Here is a 25197-nt window from a genome sequence, read left to right on the forward strand (position 1 = left end):
CAAGGACATGGAAAATATCAATCTAACTGGTTTTTCTATACATCAGAACAGCAGCTCAGGGGGGGAGTGTCTCTTTGTTAACACTCAGCTGGAGGTTCTGCTCGTCTGAGTTAGAATACCTTATGATAAGCTGTAGACCACACTCACTGAACAAAAATATAAACCCAACATGTAAAGTGTTGGTCCCATGTTTCATGACCTGAAATATAATATCCCAGAAATGTTCCATACACAAAAAGCTTGTTTCTCTCAATTTCTTTGCAAAACTTTGGTTACATCACTGTTTGTCAGGCCCGGACCTTAGAGATATTTTATTCTCTATTTTGGTTAGGTCGGGTGTGACTAGGGTGGGCATTCTCGTTTCTTTATTTCTAGGTTGGACTGGTATGGTTCCCAATCAGAGGCAGCCGTCTATCGTTGTCTCTGATTGGGGATCATACTTAGGCAGCCTTTTCCCACCTGTTGGTTGTGGGATCTTGTTTGTTTATAGTTGCCTTGACCACTGCATAGCTTCACGTTCGTTTTGTTCTTTATTGTGTTTTGATGGTTCATGTAATAAAGATGATGAACCCAAACCACGCTGCATTTTGGTCCGATTCTTACAACAACTGTTGTGACACTGTTAGTGAGCATTTCTCCTTTGTCAAGATAATCCATCCACCTGACAGGTGTGGCATATCAAGAAGCTGATAAAACAGCATGATCATTACATAGGAGCACCTTTTAAACAGCATGATCATCACCCAGGTGCACCTTGTGCTGGGGATAATAAAAGGCCACTCTAAAATGTGCAGTTTTGTCACATAACACAATGCCACTGACTCAAGTTGAGGGAGCATGCCATTAGCATGCTGACTGCAGAATTGTACACCGGAGCTGTTCCCAGACAATGTAAAGTCAATTTATCTACCATAAGCCGCCTCCAATGTTGTTTTTGATCATTTGGCAGTACGTCCAAGCAGCCTCACAACTGCAGACCACGTGTAACAATGCCATCCCAGGACCTCCACATCCAGCTTCTTCAGCTGCGGAATCATCTGAGACCAGCCACCCGGACAGCTGATGAAACTGTGGGTTTGCACAACCAAAGAAGTTCTGTACAAACTATCAGAAACCGTCTCAGGGAAGCTCATCTGCGTGCTCGTTGTCCTCACCGGGGTCTTGATCTGACTGCAGTTCAATGTCGCAACCGACTTCAGTGGGCAAATGTTCACCTTTTGATGGCCTCTGGGACACTGGTGAAGTGTGCTCTTCAATCAATCAATCAAATGTATTTATAAAGCCCTTTTTATATCAGCCAATGTCACAAAGTGCTATACAGAAACCCAGCCTAAAACCCCAAACAGCAAGCAATGCAGATGTAGAAGCATGGTGGCTAGGAAAAACTCCCTAGAAAGCCAGGAACCTAGGAAGACACCTAGAGAGGAACCAGGCTCTGAGGGGTGGCCAGTGGAGATTATAACAGAACATGGCCAAGATGTTCAAATGTTCACAGATGACCAGCAGGGTCAAATAATAATAATCTCAGTGGTTGTAGAGGGTGCAACAGGCCAGCACCTCAGGAGTAAATGTCAGTTGGCCTTTCATAGCCCATCATTCAGAGTTAGAGACAGCAGGTGCGGTAGAGAGAGTCGAAAACCGCAGGTCCGGGACAAGGTAGCACGTCCGGTGAACAGGTCAGGGTTCCATAGCCACAGGCAGAACAGTTGAAACTGGAGCAGCAGCACGACCAGGTGGACTGGGGACAGCAAGGAGTCATCGGGCCAGGTAATCCTGAGGCATGGTCCTACGGTTTAGTTCCTCCGAGAGAAGAGAAAATAGAAAGAGAGAGAGAGAATTAGAGGGAGCATACTTAAATTCACACAGGACACTGGATGAGACAGGAGAAGTACTCCAGATATAACAGACTGAACTTAGCCCCCCAACACATAAAACAGGAGGGGCCGGGAGAAAGTGTGGCCCTGTCCGACGATACCCCCAGACAGGGCAAACCAGGCAGGATATAACCCCGCCCACTTTGCCAAAGCACAGCCCCCACACCACTAGAGGGATATCTTCAACCACCAACACGGTAAGAACCCGAAGGGGGCACCAACCCGGACAGGAAAATCACGTTAGAGCACCAGTAAGCCAGTGACTCAGCCCCCGTAATAGGTTTAGAGGCAGAGAATCCCAGGGGAGAGATAGGAACCGGTCAGGCAGAGACAGCAAGGGCGGTTCGTCGCTCCAGTGTCTTTCCGTTCACTTTAACACCCGTGGGCCAGACTACACTCAATCATAGGACCTACTGAAGAGATGAGTCTTCAATAAAGACTTACCTACGGACAACAAACACAATAGCATTTTAGCAATGGCAATTTGAATGCACAGAGATTCTGAGGCCCATTGTCGTACCATTCATCCACTGCCACCATCTCATGGAAGCTGAAAATGTCCACGTTCTTTCATGGCCTGCATACTCACCAGACATTGAGCATGTTTGGGTTGCTCTGGATCGACGTGTACGAAAGCGTGTTCCAGTTCCCGCCAACATCCAGCAACTTCACACAGCCATTGAAGAGGTGTGGGACAACATTCCACAGGCCACAATCAACAGCCTGATCAACTCTATGCAAGGGAAATGTGTTGCGCTGCATGAGGATAATGGTGGTCACTCCAGAGACTTTTTTTCTGATCCACACCACTACTCTCTATCCCCAGTCATGTGAAATTCATAGATTAGGGTCTAATTCATGTATTCCTTACTGTAACTGTAACTCAGTAAAATATTTGAAATTGTTACATGTTGTGTTTGTGTTTGTTCAGTGTATATACCAAGAGAGTTTTCATAAATATTTTTCGTCACAAACAAGAAAATGCTCAGCCAAAGGCAGTGCTCCTAGTGGCAACTGTAGATCACCTTTACTCCACACACATAGACACATACTAAGCTCTCCCTCACCCTCCATTTGGCAAATCTGACCATAACTCTACCCTCCTGATTCTTGCTTACAAGCAAAAACTCAAACAGGAAGTGACACTCTCAATACAGAAGTGGTCTGATGAAGTGAATGCTAAGCTACTGGACTGTTTCACTAGCACAAACTGGAATATGTTCCGGGATTCATCCGATGGCATTGAGGAATATACCACATCAGTCACCGGCTTCATTTAGAAGTGCATAGACCTCGTCGTCCCCACAGTGACCCAACCAGAAGCCATGGATTACAGGCAACATTGGCACTGAGCTAAAGAGCTACCGCTTTCCAGGAGCAAGTCACTTATCCGTACTCTTATAAGAAATGCCGCTACGCCCTCCGACAAACCATCAAACAGGCAAAGCGTGCCCCCCGAGTGGCGCAGCGGTCTAAGGCACTGCATTGCGGTGCTGAGGCGCCATTACAGCCTCGGGTTTGATCCCAGGCGGTGTCACAGCCGGCCGGGACCGGGAGCCCCATAGGGGAGGGTTTGGCTAGGGGAGGGTTTGGCTGGGGGGATTTCCTTGGCTCAACGCTCTCTAGTGACTCCTTGTGGCAGGCGCCAGCATGCTGACATCCGTTGATAGTTGAACGATGTTTCCTTGGTGCGGAAGCAGCACACATTGGTGCGGAAGCAGCACGGCTTGGCGGATCATGTTTCGGAGGACTCATGACTCGACCTTGGCCTCTCTCAAGCCCATTGGGGAGTTGCAGCGTAAAAAAGGGGTAAAGTTCACACAAAAAATCTGATAAAACAGGCAAAGCATCAATATAGGATTGAATCCTACTACATGGGCTCTGATGCTTGTCGGATGTGGCAGGGCTTGCAAATTATCAAGGATTACAAAGGGAAACCCAACCATGAGCTGTCCAGTGATGTGAGATGCTCGCTTCGAGGCACCAACTGTTCCGGACGACTGTGTGATCAAGCTCTCCGTAGCCGATGTGAGTAAGACCTTTAAATAGGTTCACATTCACAAGGCCGCTGGGCCAGACGAAATACCAGGACACGTACTCAGAGCATGTGCTGACCAACTGGCAAGTGTCTTCACTGACATTTTCAACCTCTCCCACGCCCAGACTATAATACCTACATGTTGCAAGCAGACCATCATAATCCCTGTGCCCAAGAACGCCAAGGTAACCTGTCTAAATGACTATCGCTCCATAGCACTCACATCGGTAGCCATGAAATTCTTTGAAAGTCATGGCTCATATCAACACCATCATCCCAGACACCATGGACCCACTCCAATTCGCATACCACCCCAACAAATCCACAGATGACACAATCTCTACTGTACTTGACACTGCCCTTTCCCACCTGGACAAAAGGAACACCTACGTGAGAATGCTGTTCATTGACAACAGCTCAACATTCAACACCATAGTGCCTTCCAAGTTCATCACTAAACTAAGGACCCTGGGATTAAACATCTCTCTCTGCAACTGGATGCTGGACTTCCTGACGAGCCACCCCCAGGTGGTGACAGTAGGCAACAACACATCTGCCACGCTGACCCTCAACACGGGGCCCCTCAGGGGTGGGTGCTTAGTCCCCTCCTCTACTCCCTGTTTACCCACGACTGCGTTGCCCGCACGACTACAACACCATCATTACATTTTCCGATAACACGACGGTAGGTCTGATCCCCGACGGCGATGAGACAGCTTACAAGGAGGAGGTCAGAGACCTAGCAGTGTGGTGCCAGGACAACAACCTCTCCCTCAATTTCAGCAAGAAAGAGAAGCTGATCATGGACTACAGGAAATGGAGGCCCGAACACGCCCCTATTCACATCGACAGGGCTGTAGTGGAGTGGGTCGAGAGCTTCAAGTTCCTTGGGTGTCCACATCACTAAGGACTTATTATGGTCCAAACATACAAACACAGTCGTGAAGAGGGCACGACAACGCCTCCTCCTCCTCAAGGGGCCGAAAAGATTTGACATGGGCCGTCAGATCCTCAAGAACTTCTACAGCTGCACCATTGAGAGCATCTTGACTGGCTGCATCACCGCTTAGTTTGGCAACTGCTTGGCATTCGACCGTAAGGTGCTACAGAGGTTAGTGCATCTGGACCAGAAAATCACTGGGGCCAAGATCCCTGCCATCCAGGACCTCAATACCAGGCAGTGTCAGAGGAAGGCCCAAAAAACTGTCAAAGACTCCAGCTACCCAAGTCATAGATTGTTCTCTCTGCTACCGCACAGTAAGCGCTACTGGAGTGCCAAGTCTGGGACCAAAAGGCTCCTGAACAACTTTTACCCCCAAGACATAAGACTGCTGAACAGATTTTACCCCCAAGACATAAGACTGCTGAACAGTTTTTACCCCCAAGACATAAGACTGCTGAACAGTTTTTACCCCCAAGACATAAGACTGCTGAACAGTTTTTACCCCCAAGACATAAGACTGCTGAACAGTTTTTACCCCCAAGGCATAAGACTGCTGAACAGTTTTTACCCCCAAGACATAAGACTGCTGAACAGTTTTTACCCCCAAGACATAAGACTGCTGAACAGTTTTTACCCCCAAGACATAAGACTGCTGAACAGTTTTTACCCCCAAGACATAAGACTGCTGAACAGTTTTTACCCCCAAGACATAAGACTGCTGAACAGTTTTTACCCCCAAGACATAAGACTGCTGAACAGTTTTTACCCCCAAGACATAAGACTGCTGAACAGTTTTTACCCCCAAGACATAAGACTGCTGAACAGTTTTTACCCCCAAGACACAAGACTGCTGAACAGTTTTTACCCCCAAGACATAAGACTGCTGAACAGTTTTTACCCCCAAGGCATAAGACTGCTGAACAGTTTTTACCCCCAAGACATAAGACTGCTGAACAGTTTTTACCCCCAAGACATAAGATTGCTGAACAGTTTTTTAAAAAGTGTTTGTATTTTTTTATTTCACCTTTATTTAACCAGGTAGGCTAACTGCGACCTGGCCAAGATAAAACAAAGCAGTGTGACAAAAACAACAACACAGAGTTACACATGGGAAAAACAAACGTACAGTCAATATGCAATAGAAAATCTGTATACAATGTGTGCAAATGAAGTAAGGAGGAAAGGCAATAAATAGGCAGTAACAATTTAGCAATTAACACTGGAGTGATAAATATGCAGATGAGGATGTGCAAGTAGAAATACTGGTGGGCAGAAGAGCAGAAAAAGAACAAAAAACAAATATGGGGATGAGGTAGGTAGTTGGTTGGATGGCCTATTTACAGATGGGCTATGTACAGCTGCAGCGATCGGTTAGCTGCTCAGATAACCGATGCGTGAAGTTAGTAAGGGAGATAGAAGTCTCCAGCTTCAGTGACTATTGCAGTTTGTTCCAGTCATTGGCAGCAGAGAACTGAAAAGAAAGGCGGCCATACCTCATTTGCACTCACTGTATATAGACTTTTTGTTTTCTTTTGTTCTACTGTATTATTGACTATGTTTTGTTTACTTCATGTGTAACTCTGTGTTGTTGTATGTGTCGAATTGCTACGCTTTATCTTGGCCAGGTCGCAGTTGCAAATGAGAACTTGTTCTCAACTAGCCTACCTGGTTAAATAAAGGTGGAATAAAATAAATAGAATACTATCTTGCACCCCTGCACATTGTCTCAGTACCGGTACTCCTTGTATATAGACTCGTTATTGTATACTATGTACTACTTATACTATTTCCTTTTTTTTGCTCATCTTTTCTTTTTTTAACCCTGTATTGTTGGGAAAGGGCTTGTAAGTAAGCAGTTCACGGTAAAGTCTACACCTGTTTTTGTCGGCGCATGTGACACATTTTTACTTTTGATTTGAAATTCTATGGTAGGCACCTTAATCTGCTGTTCAGCCAGTAGCACGCCTCTGTATCCCATGATACACTAATCCCATTAACCCTTGGCCACACACACACACGCACGCACGCAGGCAGGCAGGCAGGCAGGCAGGCAGGCAGGCAGGCAGGCAGGCAGGCAGACAGACAGACAGACAGACAGACAGACAGACAGACAGACAGACAGACAGACAGACAGACAGACAGACAGACAGACAGACAGACAGACAGACAGACAGACGCACACACACATGGAAAGAGAGAGAGAGACACACTCAACTCTCTGTAACCCCTGGCTGTGGGTCAGAGTTGGAGGTGTTACCTAAGGGTCAAAGAACATCAACCTTTCCTGCTGTGTGAACCCTAGCCCTTCTCCCTCTTCCTCCCCCTTCTCCCCCTTACTCTCACACCTCTCATACAATTTGTGAGTTGAAATTTGAATTGAATTGGCCACACCCCCACAGGATGTAGCATTTGAGTTTGAGACACAGGAAGTAGAATTTAATTCAGTGCAATTCAAATAAATTCTACTTAGTAGCTAGGCTTCCATCCAATTGGCAACAGATTTTAATGCAAATACACTAAAATCTGCATAAAGAAAATATGCACATTTTCCCACCAGTGGTGTTTTTACACCAAACTGACTTGTTGCGGATAATAAACAGTGTGTGATGACATAGTGAACTCAAAATTGACATTTTCTCTTAAGTTTTCATGTACCAAATCAAAATCTAATGTTCAACATGTTTCTATCACATTTTCAACATTACCTAGTTTTTCTACAAACTGTTGCGTTAAATAGCAAATGTGCCTACTCTGGTCTTGACACCTGCTCTCTAGCCAACAGCTCACAGATAATGTGTGGGTAGGCTAGTAAACATGATGAGATTCTTATGGAGAAGAGTGAGAATATTACTTGACTGCCGTTTGTCAAACGGCAGTCAAGCATCGGTCAACCTGTCACCAGAATAAGACCCTCAATATTTATTGGAACGGAGAATCAAGCTCATACCATGCACTTTCACCACCCCATGAAATTCATCATCATTTATTTCATCTGTAGCCTAATAAACTGCATGGTTTCCCGAGTCGCAGTGGGAGGACCACACACTATCACATGATGAAGGTCTTGCTTGAGCTGTGTATGCAACTGGTTCACCTCTGATGCTCACAGGCAATGATTATTGGAAGAGATTTCTGAATGTTCTTTGCCCAGCATACACCCCTCCAACCAGACGTGCTTTATCTACTCATTTGCTGGATGCAGAGTTCAACAAATCATAGAGAAAGCAGACAATCATCTCTGATGGGTGGTTGTATGTTCGTGGGCAAGAAATAATTAACATCATCTCCACCCCTCAACCAGTATTCTACAAGAGCACAGACACAAGGGCAACAGACACACCGGTCTCTACACTGCAGATGAGCTGAAGGCATTCATCAATGACCTTGGACCACAGAAGATATTGGCACTGGTGACAGACAATGCTGCGAACATGAAGGCTGCTTGGTCTAAAGTGGATGAGTCCTACCCTCACATCACATTGAATCTGCTCCTCAAGGACATCATGGCACTGAAAACAATGAACACACTCTACAAGAGAGTCAAGGAAATGGTTTGGTATGTGAAGGGTCATCAAGTTATTGCACCAATCTACCTCACCAAGCAAAGTGAGAAGAATAAGAGCACCACATTGAAGCTGCCCAGCAACACCCATTGGGGTGGTGTTGTCATCATGTTTGTCTCCTGGAGGGGAAAGAGTCTCTCCAAGAAATGGCCAAATCACAGTCTGCCGATATGGAGAGCCCCATTGAGAGGATCCTCCTGGATGATGTATTTTGAGAGAGAGTGGTAAGCAGCCTGAAACTCCTGAAACCTATAGAAGTAGCCATTGCAGGGATTAAGGGAGACAATGAAATCCTGTCTGATGTTCACACTCTGCTTGCAGATGTAAGAGAATACATTCATACTGCCCTGCCCACTTCACTGTTGCTCCAAGCAGAGGAAACTGCAGTTCTGAAATACATCAAAAAGCATGAAGACTTCTGCCTGATACCCATACATGCCGCAGCATACATGTTGGACCCCAAGTATGCTGGCAAGAGCATCCTGTCTGGTGCAGAGATCAACAAGGCCTATGGTGTCATCACTACTGTGTCTCACCACCTTGGCCTGGATGATAGCAAGGTTCTTGAAGTCTGGCGAGGTACACTTCCAAGCAAGGGCTTTGGGATGGAGATGCAATATGGCAGTCTTGTCAACATATACCATCAGCCACCTGGTGGAAGGGAATTTGTGGATCTGAGGCTCTTTCCCCTTTTGCCTCCATCATCTTCCAAATTCCACCAACATCAGCCGCCTCAGAACGCAACTGGTCCTTGTTAGGGAACACACACATCAAAGCACGCAACAGGCTGACCAGTACAAGGGTTGAAAAATTGGTGACCATCTGGGCGAATTTGAGGCTTTTTGAGCCTAACAATGAGCCATCCTCAACAAGGTTGGAAAGTGACAGTGAAGATGAGGCCTCAGAGTCTGATGTTCAAGAGGTGGACATTGAGGAGGTCCAGGGAGAAGACATGGAAGTTTGAGAGGAAGACAACCAAAGCTTTAGTTTCTAGACTATAATTTTTTCTAGACTATCATGAGTCCACTCATTTCATTAAAGTTTAATTCATAACTAAATTGTTTGTTTAATTTATATTGGAAGGATTTAATCATTGGCACTTATGTCTACTTATGATAAGGTAAAATGTTTCTGTTTCTGTCTCCATGTGGTATGGTAAATATATCCAATGCAATAAACATCTACATTTAAATTGTATTAATATTCATTTGCATATATTTCCGTTAATTCCCACATAAAGTTTCCACCTCTGAATAAAATGTGCAACCCTACTCAAGTGTGAGAGAATGTATACCATAGATGTTTCTATTCCAAACCATAGCATGAAACCATAGAATCCAACCATAGTCTTGTGAATGTAACCAAGGTGACTAGAGAACTAGATTCGTCTAGAGAAGAACTCCATGGAAGCTCAGTAGATTCCACCGCTCCTGTCGTTGTGGGTGGATGGTAGCTATCTGTTTTTACGAGTATGTGCCTTGGAAGAAATGAGTTACAATCCCCATTGCAAATGATAAACGCACACAGGGGGTCGGCCCTGAACATGAATGACAGGGAGGAACTGAAATGTCTGTCTCTCGTTTCCCCACCCTGGGACGACCTCAGATGCCTCTGCACGACCTGCCAACCAAAGCCTCCCTCAGCATTCCTCATTAAGAATGCATTATGCATGTGTGAGTGCATGTGTATGTGCATGTGCATGTGTGTGCAGCAGACATACCTGAGGGTGTGTGTGCAGTGCAGCTGTCTCCATATTAATATACTGTTGCAGCTGACAAACTAATGTGCCACAGAAGTGTTATAGGAAGTCACGCTGACACTGTATAACATTGACTCAGAGGCACATTGGTCCTCCTCTCTTTCTCCAGACGACAACCGTTACAGTGGTTCTTGCCTTGAATGGGATTGGACAAAGTAGTTCTTGCCTTGAATAGGATTGGACAAAGTAGTTCTAGCCTTGAATGGGATTGGACAAAGTAGTTCTAGCCTTGAATGGGATTGGACAAAGTAGTTCTAGCCTTGAATAGGATTGGACAAAGTAGTTCTTGCCTTGAATAGGATTGGACAAAGTAGTTCTAGCCTTGAATGGGATTGGACAAAGTAGTTCTAGCCTTGAATAGGATTGGACAAAGTAGTTCTTGCCTTGAATAGGATTGGACAAAGTAGTTCTAGCCTTGAATGGGATTGGACAAAGTAGTTCTAGCCTTGAATAGGATTGGACAAAGTAGTTCTAGCCTTGAATGGGATTGGACAAAGTAGTTCTAGCCTTGAATAGGATTGGACAAAGTAGTTCTAGCCTTGAATATCAAATCAAATCAAATTTTATTTGTCACATACACATGGTTAGCAGATGTTAAATGCGAGTGTAGCGAAATGCTTGTGCTTCTAGTTCCGACAATGCAGTGATAACCAACAAGTAATCTAACTAACAATTCCAAAACTACTGTCTTATACACAGTGTAAGGGGATAAGGAACATGTACATAAGGATATATGAATGAGTGATGGTACAGAGCAGCATACAGTAGATGGTATCGAGTACAGTATATACATATGAGATGAGTGTGTAGACAAAGTAAACAAAGTGGCATAGTTAAAGTGGCTAGTGATACATGTGTTACATAAGGATGCAGTCGATGATGTAGAGTACAGTATATACATATGCATATGAGATGAATAATGTAGGGTAAGTAACATTATATAAGGTAGCATTGTTTAAAGTGGCTAGTGATATATTTACATAATTCCCATCAATTCCCATTATTAAAATGGCTGGAGTTGGGTCAGTGTCAATGACAGTGTGTTGGCAGCAGCCACTCACTGTTAGTGGTGGCTGTTTAACAGTCTGATGGCCTTGAGATAGAAGCTGTTTTTCAGTCTCTCGGTCCCAGCTTTGATGCACCTGTACTGACCTCGCCTTCTGGATGATAGCGGGGTGAACAGGCAGTGGTTCGGGTGGTTGATGTCCTTGATGATCTTTATGGCCTTCCTGTAACAACGGGTGGTGTAGGTGTCCTGGAGGGCAGGTAGTTTGCCCCCGGTGATGCGTTGTGCAGTCCTCACTACCCTCTGGAGAGCCTTACGGTTGAGGGCGGAGCAGTTGCCGTACCAGGCGGTGATACAGCCCGCCAGGATGCTCTCGATTGTGCATCTGTAGAAGTTTGTGAGTGCTTTTGGTGACAAGCCGAATTTCTTCAGCCTCCTGAGGTTGAATAGGCGCTGCTGCGCCTTCTTCACGACGCTGTCAGTGTGAGTGGACCAATTCAGTTTGTCTGTGATGTGTATGCCGAGGAACTTAAAACTAGCTACCCTCTCCACTACTGTTCCATCGATTTGGATAGGGGGGTGTTCCCTCTGCTGTTTCCTGAAGTCCACAATCATCTCCTTAGTTTTGTTGACGTTGAGTGTGAGGTTATTTTCCTGACACCACACTCCGAGGGCCCTCACCTCCTCCCTGTAGGCCGTCTCGTCGTTGTTGGTAATCAAGCCTACCACTGTTGTGTCGTCCGCAAACTTGATGATTGAGTTGGAGGCGTGCGTGGCCACGCAGTCGTGGGTGAACAGGGAGTACAGGAGAGGGCTCAGAACGCACCCTTGTGGGGCCCCGTGTTGAGGATCAGCGGGGAGGAGATGTTGTTGCCTACCCTCACCACCTGGGGGCGGCCCGTCAGGAAGTCCAGTACCCAGTTGCACAGGGCGGGGTCGAGACCCAGGGTCTCGAGCTTGATGACGAGCTTGGAGGGTACTATGGTGTTGAATGCCGAGCTGTAGTCGATGAACAGCATTCTCACATAGGTATTCCTCTTGTCCAGGTGGGTTAGGGCAGTGTGCAGTGTGGTTGAGATTGCATCGTCTGTGGACCTATTTGGGCGGTAAGCAAATTGGAGTGGGTCTAGGGTGTCAGGTAGGGTGGAGGTGATATGGTCCTTGACTAGTCTCTCAAAGCACTTCATGATGACGGAAGTGAGTGCTACGGGCGGTAGTCGTTTAGCTCAGTTACCTTAGCTTTCTTGGGAACAGGAACAATGGTGGCCCTCTTGAAGCATGTGGGAACAGCAGACTGGTATAGGGATTGATTGAATATGTCCGTAAACACACCGGCCAGCTGGTCTGCGCATGCTCTGAGGGCGCGGCTGGGGATGCCGTCTGGGCCTGCAGCCTTGCGAGGGTTAACACGTTTAAATGTCTTACTCACCTCGGCTGCAGTGAAGGAGAGACCGCATGTTTCCGTTGCAGGCCGTGTCAGTGGCACTGTATTGTCCTCAAAGCGGGCAAAAAGTTATTTAGTCTGCCTGGGAGCAAGACATCCTGGTCCGTGACTGGGCTGGATTTCATCTTGTAGTCCGTGATTGACTGTAGACCCTGCCACATGCCTCTTGTGTCTGAGCCGTTGAATTGAGATTCCACTTTGTCTCTGTACTGACGCTTAGCTTGTTTAATAGCCTTGCGGAGGGAATAGCTGCACTGTTTGTATTCAGTCATGTTGCCAGACACCTTGCCCTGATTAAAAGCAGTGGTTCGCGCTTTCAGTTTCACGCGAATGCTGCCATCAATCCACGGTTTCTGGTTAGGGAATGTTTTTATCGTTGCTATGGGAACGACATCTTCGACGCACGTTCTAATGAACTCGCACACCGAATCAGCGTATTCGTCAATATTCCCATCTGACGCAATACGAAACATGTCCCAGTCCACGTGATGGAAGCAGTCTTGGAGTGTAGAGTCAGCTTGGTCTGACCAGCGTTGGACAGACCTCAGCGTGGGAGCCTCTTGTTTTAATTTCTGCCTGTAGGCAGGGATCAGCAAAATGGAGTCGATTATTGGATTATATAGGATTGGACAAAGTAGTTCTAGCCTTGAATAGGATTGGACAAAGTGGTGAGAGTAGGGGAGCCATACATTTTATAGTACACAAGATCACAGCAATGGACCACGGCAGTCCAAACATAGCAGAAGGCAATAAAGCATTGGATGACTGTTCAATTAGATTTTTTCCAGTCAGAGCATGATTTTTTCAGACTTCCCTGTCGTCTTGACAGACTTCCCTGTCAGTTACGGCTTCGCAAATGATCCGGCAGTGGTGGAATAAGTACCCAATTGTCATACTTGAGTAAAAGTAAAGATACCTTAATAGAAAATGACGCAAGTAAAAGTGAAAGTCACCCAGTAAAATACTACTAGAAGTAAAAGTCTACAAGTATTTGATTTAAAATATACTTAAGCATCAAAAGTAAATTGAATTGCTAAAATATACTTAAGTATCAAAAGTAAAGTATGAATAATACAAAATTCCTTATATTAATTAAGCAAACCAGATGTTTTTTAAATTTACTTATAGCCAGGGGCACATGCCAACACTCAGACGTTATTTACAAATGAAGCATTTGTGTTTAGTTCTCCAGATCAGAGGCAGTGGGGATGACCAGGGATGTTCTCTTGATAAGTGTGTGAATTGGACCAGTTTCCTGTCCTGATAAGCATTTAAAATGTAACGAGTACTTTTGGGTGTCAGGGAAAATGTATGGAGTAAAAAGTACATTATTTTCTTTAGGAATGAAGTGAAGTAAAAGTTGTCAAGAATTCAAATAGTAAAGTACAGATACCCCAAAAAACAACTTAAGTAATACTTTGAAGTATTTTGACGTAAGTACTTTACACCACTGTGAACCGGAATGGATCATCTGTAGCCTTACCCAGTGACCTTTCACTACAGCAAAGTGTTGTTGTTTTGGGCTGAAGTTAGCTAAGTAGCTAGCATTTGGAAAGACGTAATTGGAGTAAACTGGAGTTAACTGTAGACCTAAGCATGTATCCATTGAATAGTCTCAACTGAAGCTTGAGAGGAATGCAGTGCTGAGGCAGAGAGCTCGTAATGAGGACGACTGGTTACTACTCTGAACTGTATGTAGTGAGCTTTCTGGAGCCCAAAGCTGCAAAGACATCGCCCAAGGGTGTGCCATACATTGGGCAGGAGAAGTCCAGAGGCTACTCGACTCAGCCTGGTTCCCAGAGTAGCTAGTCTTTTACATGATGGTCACCAGACTCCATCTTCATCAACCATCTCCCTGACCACCTTTCTCTGATCAAGCCATGAATTGTCCCTTATTCTTTTTGGAAGATGCATGCACTCAAAGCCTTGGCCTCTATTGGCTGACCTAGCCAACTATAGGTAAGCTACTCATGACCATGTATTTCTTGTTTGTTTGCTTTTGATGCACTTGAGATTGTTATGAAAAGCGCTGTTGAGATTAAATAAATTATTATTATACCAAAGATGGTTTATTTAGTTTAGCTCTGATGAAGGCTAAGAGGCTGACAGGTAAGCTTCAATAAAAAAGTGATAGTAGCAAGAGCAGCATGCAGGTGTGAGTGGAATTGTTGAAAGTGTCTATCATAGTCCAAAACGTATACACGTACACACAGCAGTGTTCTAGAATATTGCACTGTTGGCTTTGATACTTTTTGCCAGTGAGTAGAGGTCCTCCCTTCTCTTCACATTTAAGAACAACCCAACTTCCCCCTCACTCTCTCTCACTCTCTCTGTCCCCCTCTCTCAGTCTCTCTCACTCTCTCTCTGTCCCCCTCTCTCAGTCTCCCTCACTCTCTCTCTGTCCCCCTCTCTCAGTCTCTCTCACTCTCTCTCTGTCCCCCTCTCTCAGTCTCCCTCACTCTCTCTCTGTCCCCCTCTCTCAATCGCTCTCACTCTCTCAATCTCTCACTCTCTCTCTCTCAATCTCTCTCACTCTCTCTGTCCCCCTCTCTCAATCTCTCTCACTCTCCCCCCCTCTCTCTCGCTCTCTCTCGCTCTCTCCTTGCCTCTGAATGTTGTAGAGGTGATGGGAAGTATAGCGTCTCAGTGTCTCTGGACGCGCTCCGCTCCGAATGCAGAGTGGAGAAGAAAAGGCCGCTGTCTGGAGCCTGGTCCTGGAGTTGGAGAGTGGGCTGAAAGGAGAGCATAGATCCTCAGTGTGAGGCGGCCTTAAAAGGGACCCTTTGTCCAGAGATGAAACGACTCCATAACTGGCAGATACTGTATAAATGGGCCGCAGCTCACTCATGATGACATTCCCACACTTTATGTAGATGTGAAGGTCGCTCTGTTTTTCTTAGAGAGATAGTGACTGGCCAGGCCGGGCTATTGGGGGTTATTGACGATTGTTGTGGCTGGATGTAGATTTCCTTCCTGTCTGTGTGATATTTATTCAGATATGTATTGGTAATCATTGACTTGAGGTCACTAGCCTGTGGAATCTTAACTCAGTCAAATGGATTTTGCCGCCAGTGGATTTGCCATAATACGATTGAACACTATTGGACTGTAGCCCTGAATAAATATCTATACCTCTGTTTCTTCACAGGAGAATCCACATATCTCGATGACCACGGACCCCAAGCTCCCCGCGTAAGACCATCACAACAGCACTCCTTCTTTTTCTTTTTCATTACCCTATCCCACTTCCTCTGATCCCTCTCTTTCCACCCTATCCCACTTCCTCTGATCCCTCTCTTTCCACCCTATCCCACTTCCTCTGATCCCTCTCTTTCCACCCTATCCCACTTCCTCTGATCCCTCTCTTTCCACCCTATCCCACTTCCTCTGATCCCTCTCTTTCCACCCTATCCCACTTCCTCTGATCCCTCTCTTTCCACCCTATCCCACTTCCTCTGATCCCTCTCTTTCCACCCTATCCCACTTCCTCTGATCCCTCTCTTTCCACCCTATCCCACTTCCTCTGATCCCTCTCTTTCCACCCTATCCCACTTCCTCTGATCCCTCTCTTTCCACCCTATCCCACTTCCTCTGATCCCTCTCTTTCCACCCTATCCCACTTCCTCTGATCCCTCTCTTTCCACCCTATCCCACTTCTTCTGATCCCTCTCTTTCCACCCTATCCCACTTCCTCTGATCCCTCTCTTTCCACCCTATCCCACTTCCTCTGATCCCTCTCTTTCCACCCTATCCCACTTCCTCTGATCCCTCTCTTTCCACCCTATCCCACTTCCTCTGATCCCTCTCTTTCCACCCTATCCCACTTCCTCTGATCCCTCTCTTTCCACCCTATCCCACTTCCTCTGATCCCTCTCTTTCCACCCTATCCCACTTCCTCTGATCCCTCTCTTTCCACCCTATCCCACTTCCTCTGATCCCTCTCTTTCCACCCTATCCCACTTCTTCTGATCCCTCTCTTTCCACCCTATCCCACTTCCTCTGATCCCTCTCTTTCCACCCTATCCCACTTCCTCTGATCCCTCTCTTTCCACCCTATCCCACTTCCTCTGATCCCTCTCTTTCCACCCTATCCCACTTCCTCTGATCCCTCTCTTTCCACCCTATCCCACTTCCTCTGATCCCTCTCTTTCCACCCTATCCCACTTCCTCTGATCCCTCTCTTTCCACCCTATCCCACTTCCTCTGATCCCTCTCTTTCCACCCTATCCCACTTCTTCTGATCCCTCTTTTCCCACTTCTTGTTTCCTTTTTTCTTTCACACTCCCATTTCTTTTCTCCATCTCTCTCTGATGTGCTGCCCTGTGTATGTGAGTGTGACAGTCCAGTCCATGCAGGATAAGGGTGAGGTCTATGTCTGGAGAAGCTGTGTGTGAACATACTCTAAATACCAAATACTGGCACACACACACACACACACACACACACACACACACACACACACTGGGCCTTGTGTCTGGCCAGCTGCATCTGTCTGCCTCTATCTCACTTCTACCCCTCTGGCCCTCTCTATCTCTCCCTTTCTACCAACCCTCATCCACACTCTCTTTGATCCCCTATTTCTACCCTTCTACCTATCACCCTTTTATCTATACTGAACAAAAATATAAACACGACGTGCAACAATTTCAAAGATTTTACAGAGTTACAAATCATATAAGGGAATCAGTCAATTCAAATAAATACATTAGGCCCTACTCTGTGGATTTCACAAGACTGGGCAGGGGCGCAGCCATGGGTGGGCCTGGGTCCCACGTTGGAGCTCGGCCCACTCATTGGGGAGCAAGGCTCAGCCAATCAGAATTATTACAGACAGAGATACTCCTCAGTTTCATCAGACGACCCCGCAGGTGAAGAAGCCGGACGTGGAGGTCCTGGGCTGGCCTAGTTACACGGTGTCTGCGGTTGTGAGGCCGGTTGGATGTACTTCCAAATTCTCAAAACAACGTTGAAAGCAGCTTATGGTAGAGAAATTAACATTCAATTCTCTGACAATAGCTCTGGTGGACATTCCTGCAGTCAGCATGCCAATTGCAAACATATGTGACATTGTGTTGTGTGACAAAACTGCACATTTTATTTTCCCCAGCACAAGGTGCGCCTGTGTAATGATCATGCAGTTTAAACAGCTTCTTGACATGCCACACCTGTCAGGTGGATGGATTATCTTGGCAAAGGAGAAATGCTCACTAACAGGGAGGTAAGCTTTTTGTGCATATGGAACATTTCTGGGATCTTTTATTTACATGTTGCGTTTATATTTTTGTTTAGTATACATCATTGTCAGGACCCGGTTACGAACCCGGGTCTCCGGAGTGAGAAACAGTCACTTAACCAACTGAGCCACGAATAGTCGGCAGAACCCAGAAGATGAGGCAGACACAGCAGTACTTGAGACGGTGTATTTAATGAAGTAAAAAAAAGTGAAGTTCTTCAGGAAAACATGTAACTCCACAACCTCAAAAGGAATCCTACAAGAACAAAGGTAATCCTCCAAGACAAAAAAGGTAAATCCACAAGGTGGAAGGTAAAGCACAAAAAGCCTCAAAAGATACTCAAAAAACAAACAAACAAGAACAAAAAACAGAATTCCACAAGAGAGTCCACCGGGATCAACAAGAGTTCTCAGAGTACTAGGGCTGGGTGCTAACATACAAACACAGAGCAAAGAACAGAGGAAAACAAAGGGTTTAAATACAATCAGGGGAAACGAGGCACAGGTGCAAATAATAATGGGGATCAAGGGAAAACAAAAGGTCAAAAGGCACAATGGGGGCATCTAGTGACCAAAAACCGGAACAACCCTGGCCAAATCCTGACAGAATCCCCCCCCTAGGAACGGCTCCTGACGTTCCTACCAGCTCTCTCAGGGTGGAGGGCCCTGAACTGACGAATGAGGTCAGGGTCCAGTATGTCTTTGGCAGGAACCCAGGAGCGCTCCTCGGGACCGTAGCCTTCCCAGTCCACCAGATACTGCCAGGACCGCTGCACCCGGCGGGAATCCAGTATCCGATGGACGGTATAAGCCGGCTGGCCTCCAATGACACGAGGCGGAGGTCTGTCTGCCGGGACAAGGGGAGAAAAAACAACAGGTTTTAATAAGGAAATGTGAAATGTGGGATTAATCTTAAGGGATCTGGGTAAGTGTAGGCGATAAGAAACTGGGTTAACTCTCCTGGCAACCTTAAAGGGACCGATGTATTTTTGGGACAGCTTGCGAGACTCCACCCGTAGTGGTAAGTCTCTTGTGGAGAGCCAGACTCTCTGGCCGGGGCGCAGGGTAGGCCCGGGACGGCGACGTCTGTTGGCTTGTTGTTGGTACCTCTGTGAGGAACGCATAAGATTAAGACGGGTCTTCCTCCACATAAGCCGACAGCGTCTGACGAACTTCAAGGCTGAAGGCACTCTGACTTCTGCCTCCTGGTCCGGGAACAATGGAGGGGCATAGCCAAACTGACACTCGTGCGGGGACATACCAGTGGAGGAGGAGCGCAAGGTGTTGTGCGTGTATTCGGCCCAAACAATGAAGGACGACCATGTGGACGGGTTGTTACGAGTCATACATCGTAGGGTGGTTTCCAGCTCTTGATTCATCCTCTCAGTTTGGCCGTTGGACTCCGGATGGTACCCTGAAGATAGACTGGCAGAAGCCCCCATGAGTTGGCAGAAGGCCTTCCAAAACCTAGAGGCGAACTGGGGACCTCTGTCAGAAACCATATCTTGAGGAATGCCGAAGAAACACATGATTAATTACCAACTCAGCCGTTTCCTTGGCAGAAGGTAACTTAGTCAGAGGGACAAACCTGGCCGCCTTAGAAAACCTGTCGATAATGACTAGGATAGTAGTATTGCCATGGAATGGAGGAAGGCCAGTAATGAAGTCCAACGAGATATGGGACCAGGGTCTGTGGGGAACAGGTAAAGGGTGAAGGAGTCCTTGCGGGCGGAGGTGAGAAGATTTGCCCTGGCAGCACACGGGGCAGGCATTAACGAAAGTGGCAACGTCTTCTCTTATGGTAGGCCACCAGAACTTACGCTGGATGAACTCCAAGGTGCGGCCTGCGCCCGGGTGACAGGTGAAGCGAGAGGAGTGCCCCCACAGAAGGACCTGAGTCCTCACTGCCTTGGGGACAAACAACCGATTGGCAGGACCTCCTTTCGGGTCCGGTTCAATAGCTTGAGCTCGTCTTACGGTATCCTCAACTTGCCACAAGATCGGAGCCACGATCTTAGCAGCAGGAAGGACAGGCATGTCCGTGTCATCTCGAATGGCAGGAGCGTAGACTCGGGACAGGGCATCCGGTTTGAGATTCTTCGACCCGGGCCGATAGGTGAGGATAAACTGGAATCGATTGAAGAAAAGAGACCATCTAGCTTGTCTAGAGTTCAACCGCTTCGCCTGCTGGATATACTCCAGATTTTTGTGGTCCGTAAGCACTTGAAACGGGTGAGAAGCCCCCTCGAGCCAGTGTCTCCATTCCTTCAATGCCTTCTTAACCGCTAGGAGTTCACGATCCCCCACATCGTAGTTCCTCCCAGCCGGGGTAAGCCGGTGTGAGAAGAAAGCGCACGGATGAAGCTTCTTGTCTCCACCCCTCTGAGACAGGACAGCTCCAACACCAACCTCTGAGGCGTCTACCGCCACCACAAACGGTTCATCCGTAGTCGGTAGTATCAGGATGGGAGCAGAGAGGACGCGCTGCTTGAGTCCTTGGAAGGCCGTCTCAGCTTCTCTTCCCCACAAAAACCTTGCATTGCCACCCTTGGTTAAAGTTGAGAGAGAGGGCTGCCACCAAGCTGAAGTTCTTGATGAACTTGCGGTAAAAGTTAGTGAAGCCCAAGCACAAAAAGCCTCAAAAGATACTCAAAAAACAAACAAACAAGAACAAAAAACAGAATTCCACAAGAGCGTCCACCGGGATCAACAAGAGTTCTCAGAGTACTAGGGCTGGGTGCTAACATACAAACACAGAGCAAAGAACAGAGGAAAACAAAGGGTTTAAATACAATCAGGGGAAACGAGGCACAGGTGCAAATAATAATGGGGATCAAGGGAAAACAAAAGGTCAAAAGGCACAATGGGGGCATCTAGTGACCAAAAACCGGAACAACCCTGGCCAAATCCTGACACATCATTATCTCTTCTCTCTTAGATCTACCTCTTTCAGTCTCTTTTTCCTGTCTCACATTCCCCCTTCTCTCTGTGGGTGAGACGCATATTTCTGTGGCCTTCGTAAATGTAGCTAGGCAAGCTAGCTTTGGCTACGTGTTCAGAGTTTATCTGACGTGTGTCCGCATGTGTTTGTTCACATGTCTGTGTGAGGAGTCTGGCTACGTGTCTCTTTGGAGCTGATCTGAAGGTCTGGCTGTCCTAATTAAGCCTGGTAACATCTGGCCGATGTTTATATGTTATTAAGTTGACTTGGAGAGGCCTGTTGAAGTGCATGCTATTAACCCAGGCTAACTTTGAGGTAAAGTACAAGCCAGAGTATTATCTGTCTGAACAGGGGCTGGTCTGAACTGTGGTGGAATGGTCTGAACTGTGGTTAAAAGTAGCTCTGAGTTGGGCCAGGAGTTTTTCCTGACCCCTTCACCAAGATGAGCTATATGTTCACATTGACAGGAAAGACTGTTGATGAGTGACCTGGTGCCTGGCTCATACCAATCTTGTTTTTGTACTGCTAGGGTTCAACAGAGAGGCTTTTGGTCATCTGGACAGGCTCACTGGTCTTCAAATGGCCAATAGTCTGCCAAAGGCAGCCAGGAACAGCTTGTTTACCACAGAACACAAACACTGTACTATTGATGGCTACACGTTGTTTTACAATGGATCAGATGAGTAAAGGAGGGGTTGCAATTTATGTTATTGCACTTAACTCTCTTTCTGATGTCCTGCTCCTCTTTTTATATGACATTTGTGTCGATTTGTGATAAGCATGACCCTGTGAAGAAATGTAAAATCAGTGGAAAGGACAATCCATGGTTGTCAGATAACTTGGCCGAATTAATTAGAAAGAGAAATAAATATCTCTTGGGCTCAAGCTAGACATAGAAATGCTCCTGTTGAGAAACAAATGTACAGGATTGATTGAAGTCCAAATCAGATGACTATTTCAATGCAGTCACAGAGAACCTACAGTGCCTTGCGAAAGTTTTCGGCCCCCTTGAACTTTGCGACCTTTTGCCACATTTCAGGCTTCAAACATAAAGATATAAAACTGTATTTTTTTGTGAAGAATCAACAACAAGTGGGACACAATCATGAATGGCTAATTTTGCACGCCCAATTTTTCAGTTTTTGATTTGTTAAAAAAGTTTGAAATATCCAATAAATGTCGTTCCACTTCATGATTGTGTCCCACTTGTTGTATGTTTGAAGCCTGAAATGTGGCAAAAGGTCGCAAAGTTCAAGGGGGCCGAATACTTTCGCAAGGCACTGTAAACAACCCTACCAAGTTCTGGAAGCTAATCAAAACAGTGTCATGTTCTAATGTCTCCTCTGACCTTCCTGACCATTTAATGATGGATTCTAATGTCTCCTCTGACCTTCCTGACCATTTAATGATGGATTCTAATGTCTCCTCTGACCTTCCTGACCATTTAATGATGGATTCTAATGTCTCCTCTGATCTTCCTGACCATTTAATGATGGATTCTAATGTCTCCTCTGACCTTCCTGACCATTTAATGATGGATTCTAATGTCTCCTCTGACCTTCCTGACCATTTAATGATGGATTCTAATGTCTCCTCTGACCTTCCTGACCATTTAATGATGGATTCTAATGTCTCCTCTGACCTACCTGACCATTTAATGATGGATTCTAATGTCTCCTCTGACCTTCCTGACCATTTAATGAAGGATTCTAATGTCTCCTCTGACCTTCCTGACCATTTAATGATGGATTCTAATGTCTCCTCTGACCTTCCTGACCATTTAATGATGGATTCTAATGTCTCCTCTGACCTTCCTGACCATTTAATTATGGATTCTAGTGTCTCCTCTGACCTTCCTGACCATTTAATGATGGATTCTAATGTCTCCTCTGACCTTCCTGACCATTTAATGATGGATTCTAATGTCTCCTCTGACCTACCTGACCATTTAATGATGGATTCTAATGTCTCCTCTGACCTTCCTGACCATTTAATGATGGATTCTAATGTCTCCTCTGACCTTCCTGACCATTTAATGATGGATTCTAATGAAGTGATGGATAAAGCTGATATTGTAGGGGTTTTTAACAAGCACTTCATATCTGCTGGTTCAGTCTTTGATAATGGTGGGGCCCAGGCCTCTAATGTAAGCTCTGTTACAGTCAACTATGATATAGGCCCTCATGTCAACTAGAGGTCGGCTGATTAATTATGGCCGATTTCCAGTTTTCATAATAATCGGAAATCGGTAATTTTGGGCGGTGATTTTGCCGATTTTTTTTTTCTCACCTTTATTTAATCTTTATTTAACCAGGCAAGTCAGTTAAGAACACATTCTTACTTTCAGTGACGGCCTAGGAACGGTGGGTTAACTGCCTTGTTCAGGGGCAGAATGACAGATTTTTACCTTGTCAGCTCAGGGATTCAATTTTGCAACCTTACGGTTAACTAGTCCAACCACCTCTAACCACCTGCCTCACGAGGAGCCTGCCTGTCACGCGAATGCAGTAAGAAGCCAAGGTAAGTTGCTAGCTAGCATTAAACTTAATCAATCATAATCACAATAACTACACATGGTTGATGATATTACTAGTTTATCTAGCGTGTCCTGCGTTGCATATAATCGATGCAGTGCGCATTCTACCATATTAATTACCTAAGGCTCGCATTTCTGTGTGTTATTATGTTATAATTAAGTCTATGATTTGATAGAGCAGTCTGACTGAGCAATGGTAGGCACCAGCAGGCTCATAAGCATTCATTCAAACAGCACTTTTGTGCGTTTTGCCAGCAGCTCTGCTGTTTATGACTTCAAGCCTATCAACTCCCGAGATTAGGCTGGTGTAACCGATGTGAAATGGCTAGCTAGTTAGCGGGGTGCGCGCTAATAGCGTTTTAAACGTCACTAGCACTGAGACTTGGAGTGGTTGTTCCCCTTGCTCTGCATGGGTAACGCTGCATCGAGGGTGGCTGTTGTCGTTAGGTTCCTGGTTCGAGCCCAGGGAGGAGCGAGGAGAGGGACGGAAGCTATACTGTTACACTGGCAATACTAAAGTGCCTATAAGAACATCCAATAGTGAAAGCTATATGAAATACAAATGGTATAGAGGGAAATAGTCCTATAACTCTATAATAACTACAACCTAAAACTTCTTACCTGGGAATATTAAAGACTCATGTTAAAAGGAACCACCAGCTTTCATATGTTATCATGTTCTGAGCAAGGAACTTAAACTTTAGCTTTCTTACAAAGCACATATTGCACTTTTACTTTCTTCTCCAACACTTTGTTTTTGCATTATTTAAACCAAATTGAACATGTTTCGTTATTTATTTGAGGCTAAATTGATTTTATTGATGTAGTATATTAAGTTAAAATAAGTGTTAATTCAGTATTGTTGTAATTGTCATTATTACTTATTATCAATTTTAAAAACCGTCCGATTAATCGGTATCGTCTTTTTTTGTCCTCCAATAATTGGTATCGGTATCGGTGTTGAAAAATCATAATCGGTCGACCTCTAATGTCAACCATTTTAACTTTGAGACTGTTTCTTATACTGAGGTCTATAAAGCACTAAAGGCTATAGACACTAAAAAGTCTGCAGGTCCAGACAGCCTAGACCCCTACCTCTTAAGGATAGCAGCTGGTATTATTACTGAACCTGTGGCACACATTTTCAACATGAGTCACTTGACCAATTCCATACCCAGCATTTGGAAATCAGCTGATGTCCTCCCACTGCTAAAGAGTGGAGATCCCTCAGATGCTAGTAACTATCGTCCTATCTCCAAACTCCCTATCCTGGCCAGTCTATGAATCCCTAGTGAGCTCACAGTTAAAAAACGTTTTCATTGAAAAGAACATACTGAGCGGGGTTCAGTCTGGCTTTAGATCGGGGCACAGCACCACAACTGCAGCTATGGCAGTGGCAAACGGCATAATTAATGCACTTGATAAAAAGCAACATTGTGCTGCTCTGTTTGTGGATTTATCAAAGGCCTTTTATTCAGTTCACCATGAACTGTTGCTACTGTAGCTAGACTCAGAAACATTGGTCTCAGTGAAGGGGCAGTAAATTGGTTTAGGGAACATTCTTTCTGCCAGAACACAATGTGTATATACTGACAGTCACATGTCTAGCTTTCTTGAGGTTTATAGTGGTGTGCCACAGAGTTTTATTTTAGCTCCTGTGTTGTTCTCAATTTTGTATGAATGTTTTGGGAAATGGGATGCAACCAGCAAAGTTCCATCTATATGCAGATAATAGTCATATATTAATGTGCTCCTTCTCTGGTTCAGGCTGTTGAAGAGCTCCACACTGCTTTTCAGTCACTGCAGGCCTCCCTTTATGGTCTCAAACTGGTCTTCAATGTACAACAACCTAAATTCATG

The 25197-nt window shown here is 45.6% G+C and overlaps 1 protein-coding gene across 4 annotated transcripts in view; it reads left to right on the forward strand.

Annotated features, from left to right (window-relative positions):
* LOC118371917 (uronyl 2-sulfotransferase-like) overlaps window positions 1-25197 on the forward strand; it is a 150667-nt gene that overhangs the window by 78020 nt on the left and 47450 nt on the right. For all 4 annotated transcript variants that reach the window (XR_008140922.1, XR_008140921.1, XR_008140923.1 and 1 more), the window contains exon 2: window positions 15776-15819. Coding sequence is in view for 1 of the 4 variants with exons in the window: in XM_052523878.1 (XP_052379838.1) it covers window positions 15776-15819 (44 nt within the window). In the remaining 3 variants the exon portion in view is untranslated. The remainder of the gene's footprint in view (window positions 1-15775; window positions 15820-25197) is intronic.

The sequence above is a fragment of the Oncorhynchus keta genome, chromosome 8, assembly GCF_023373465.1.
Source record: "Oncorhynchus keta strain PuntledgeMale-10-30-2019 chromosome 8, Oket_V2, whole genome shotgun sequence".
Taxonomy (NCBI): domain Eukaryota; kingdom Metazoa; phylum Chordata; class Actinopteri; order Salmoniformes; family Salmonidae; genus Oncorhynchus; species Oncorhynchus keta.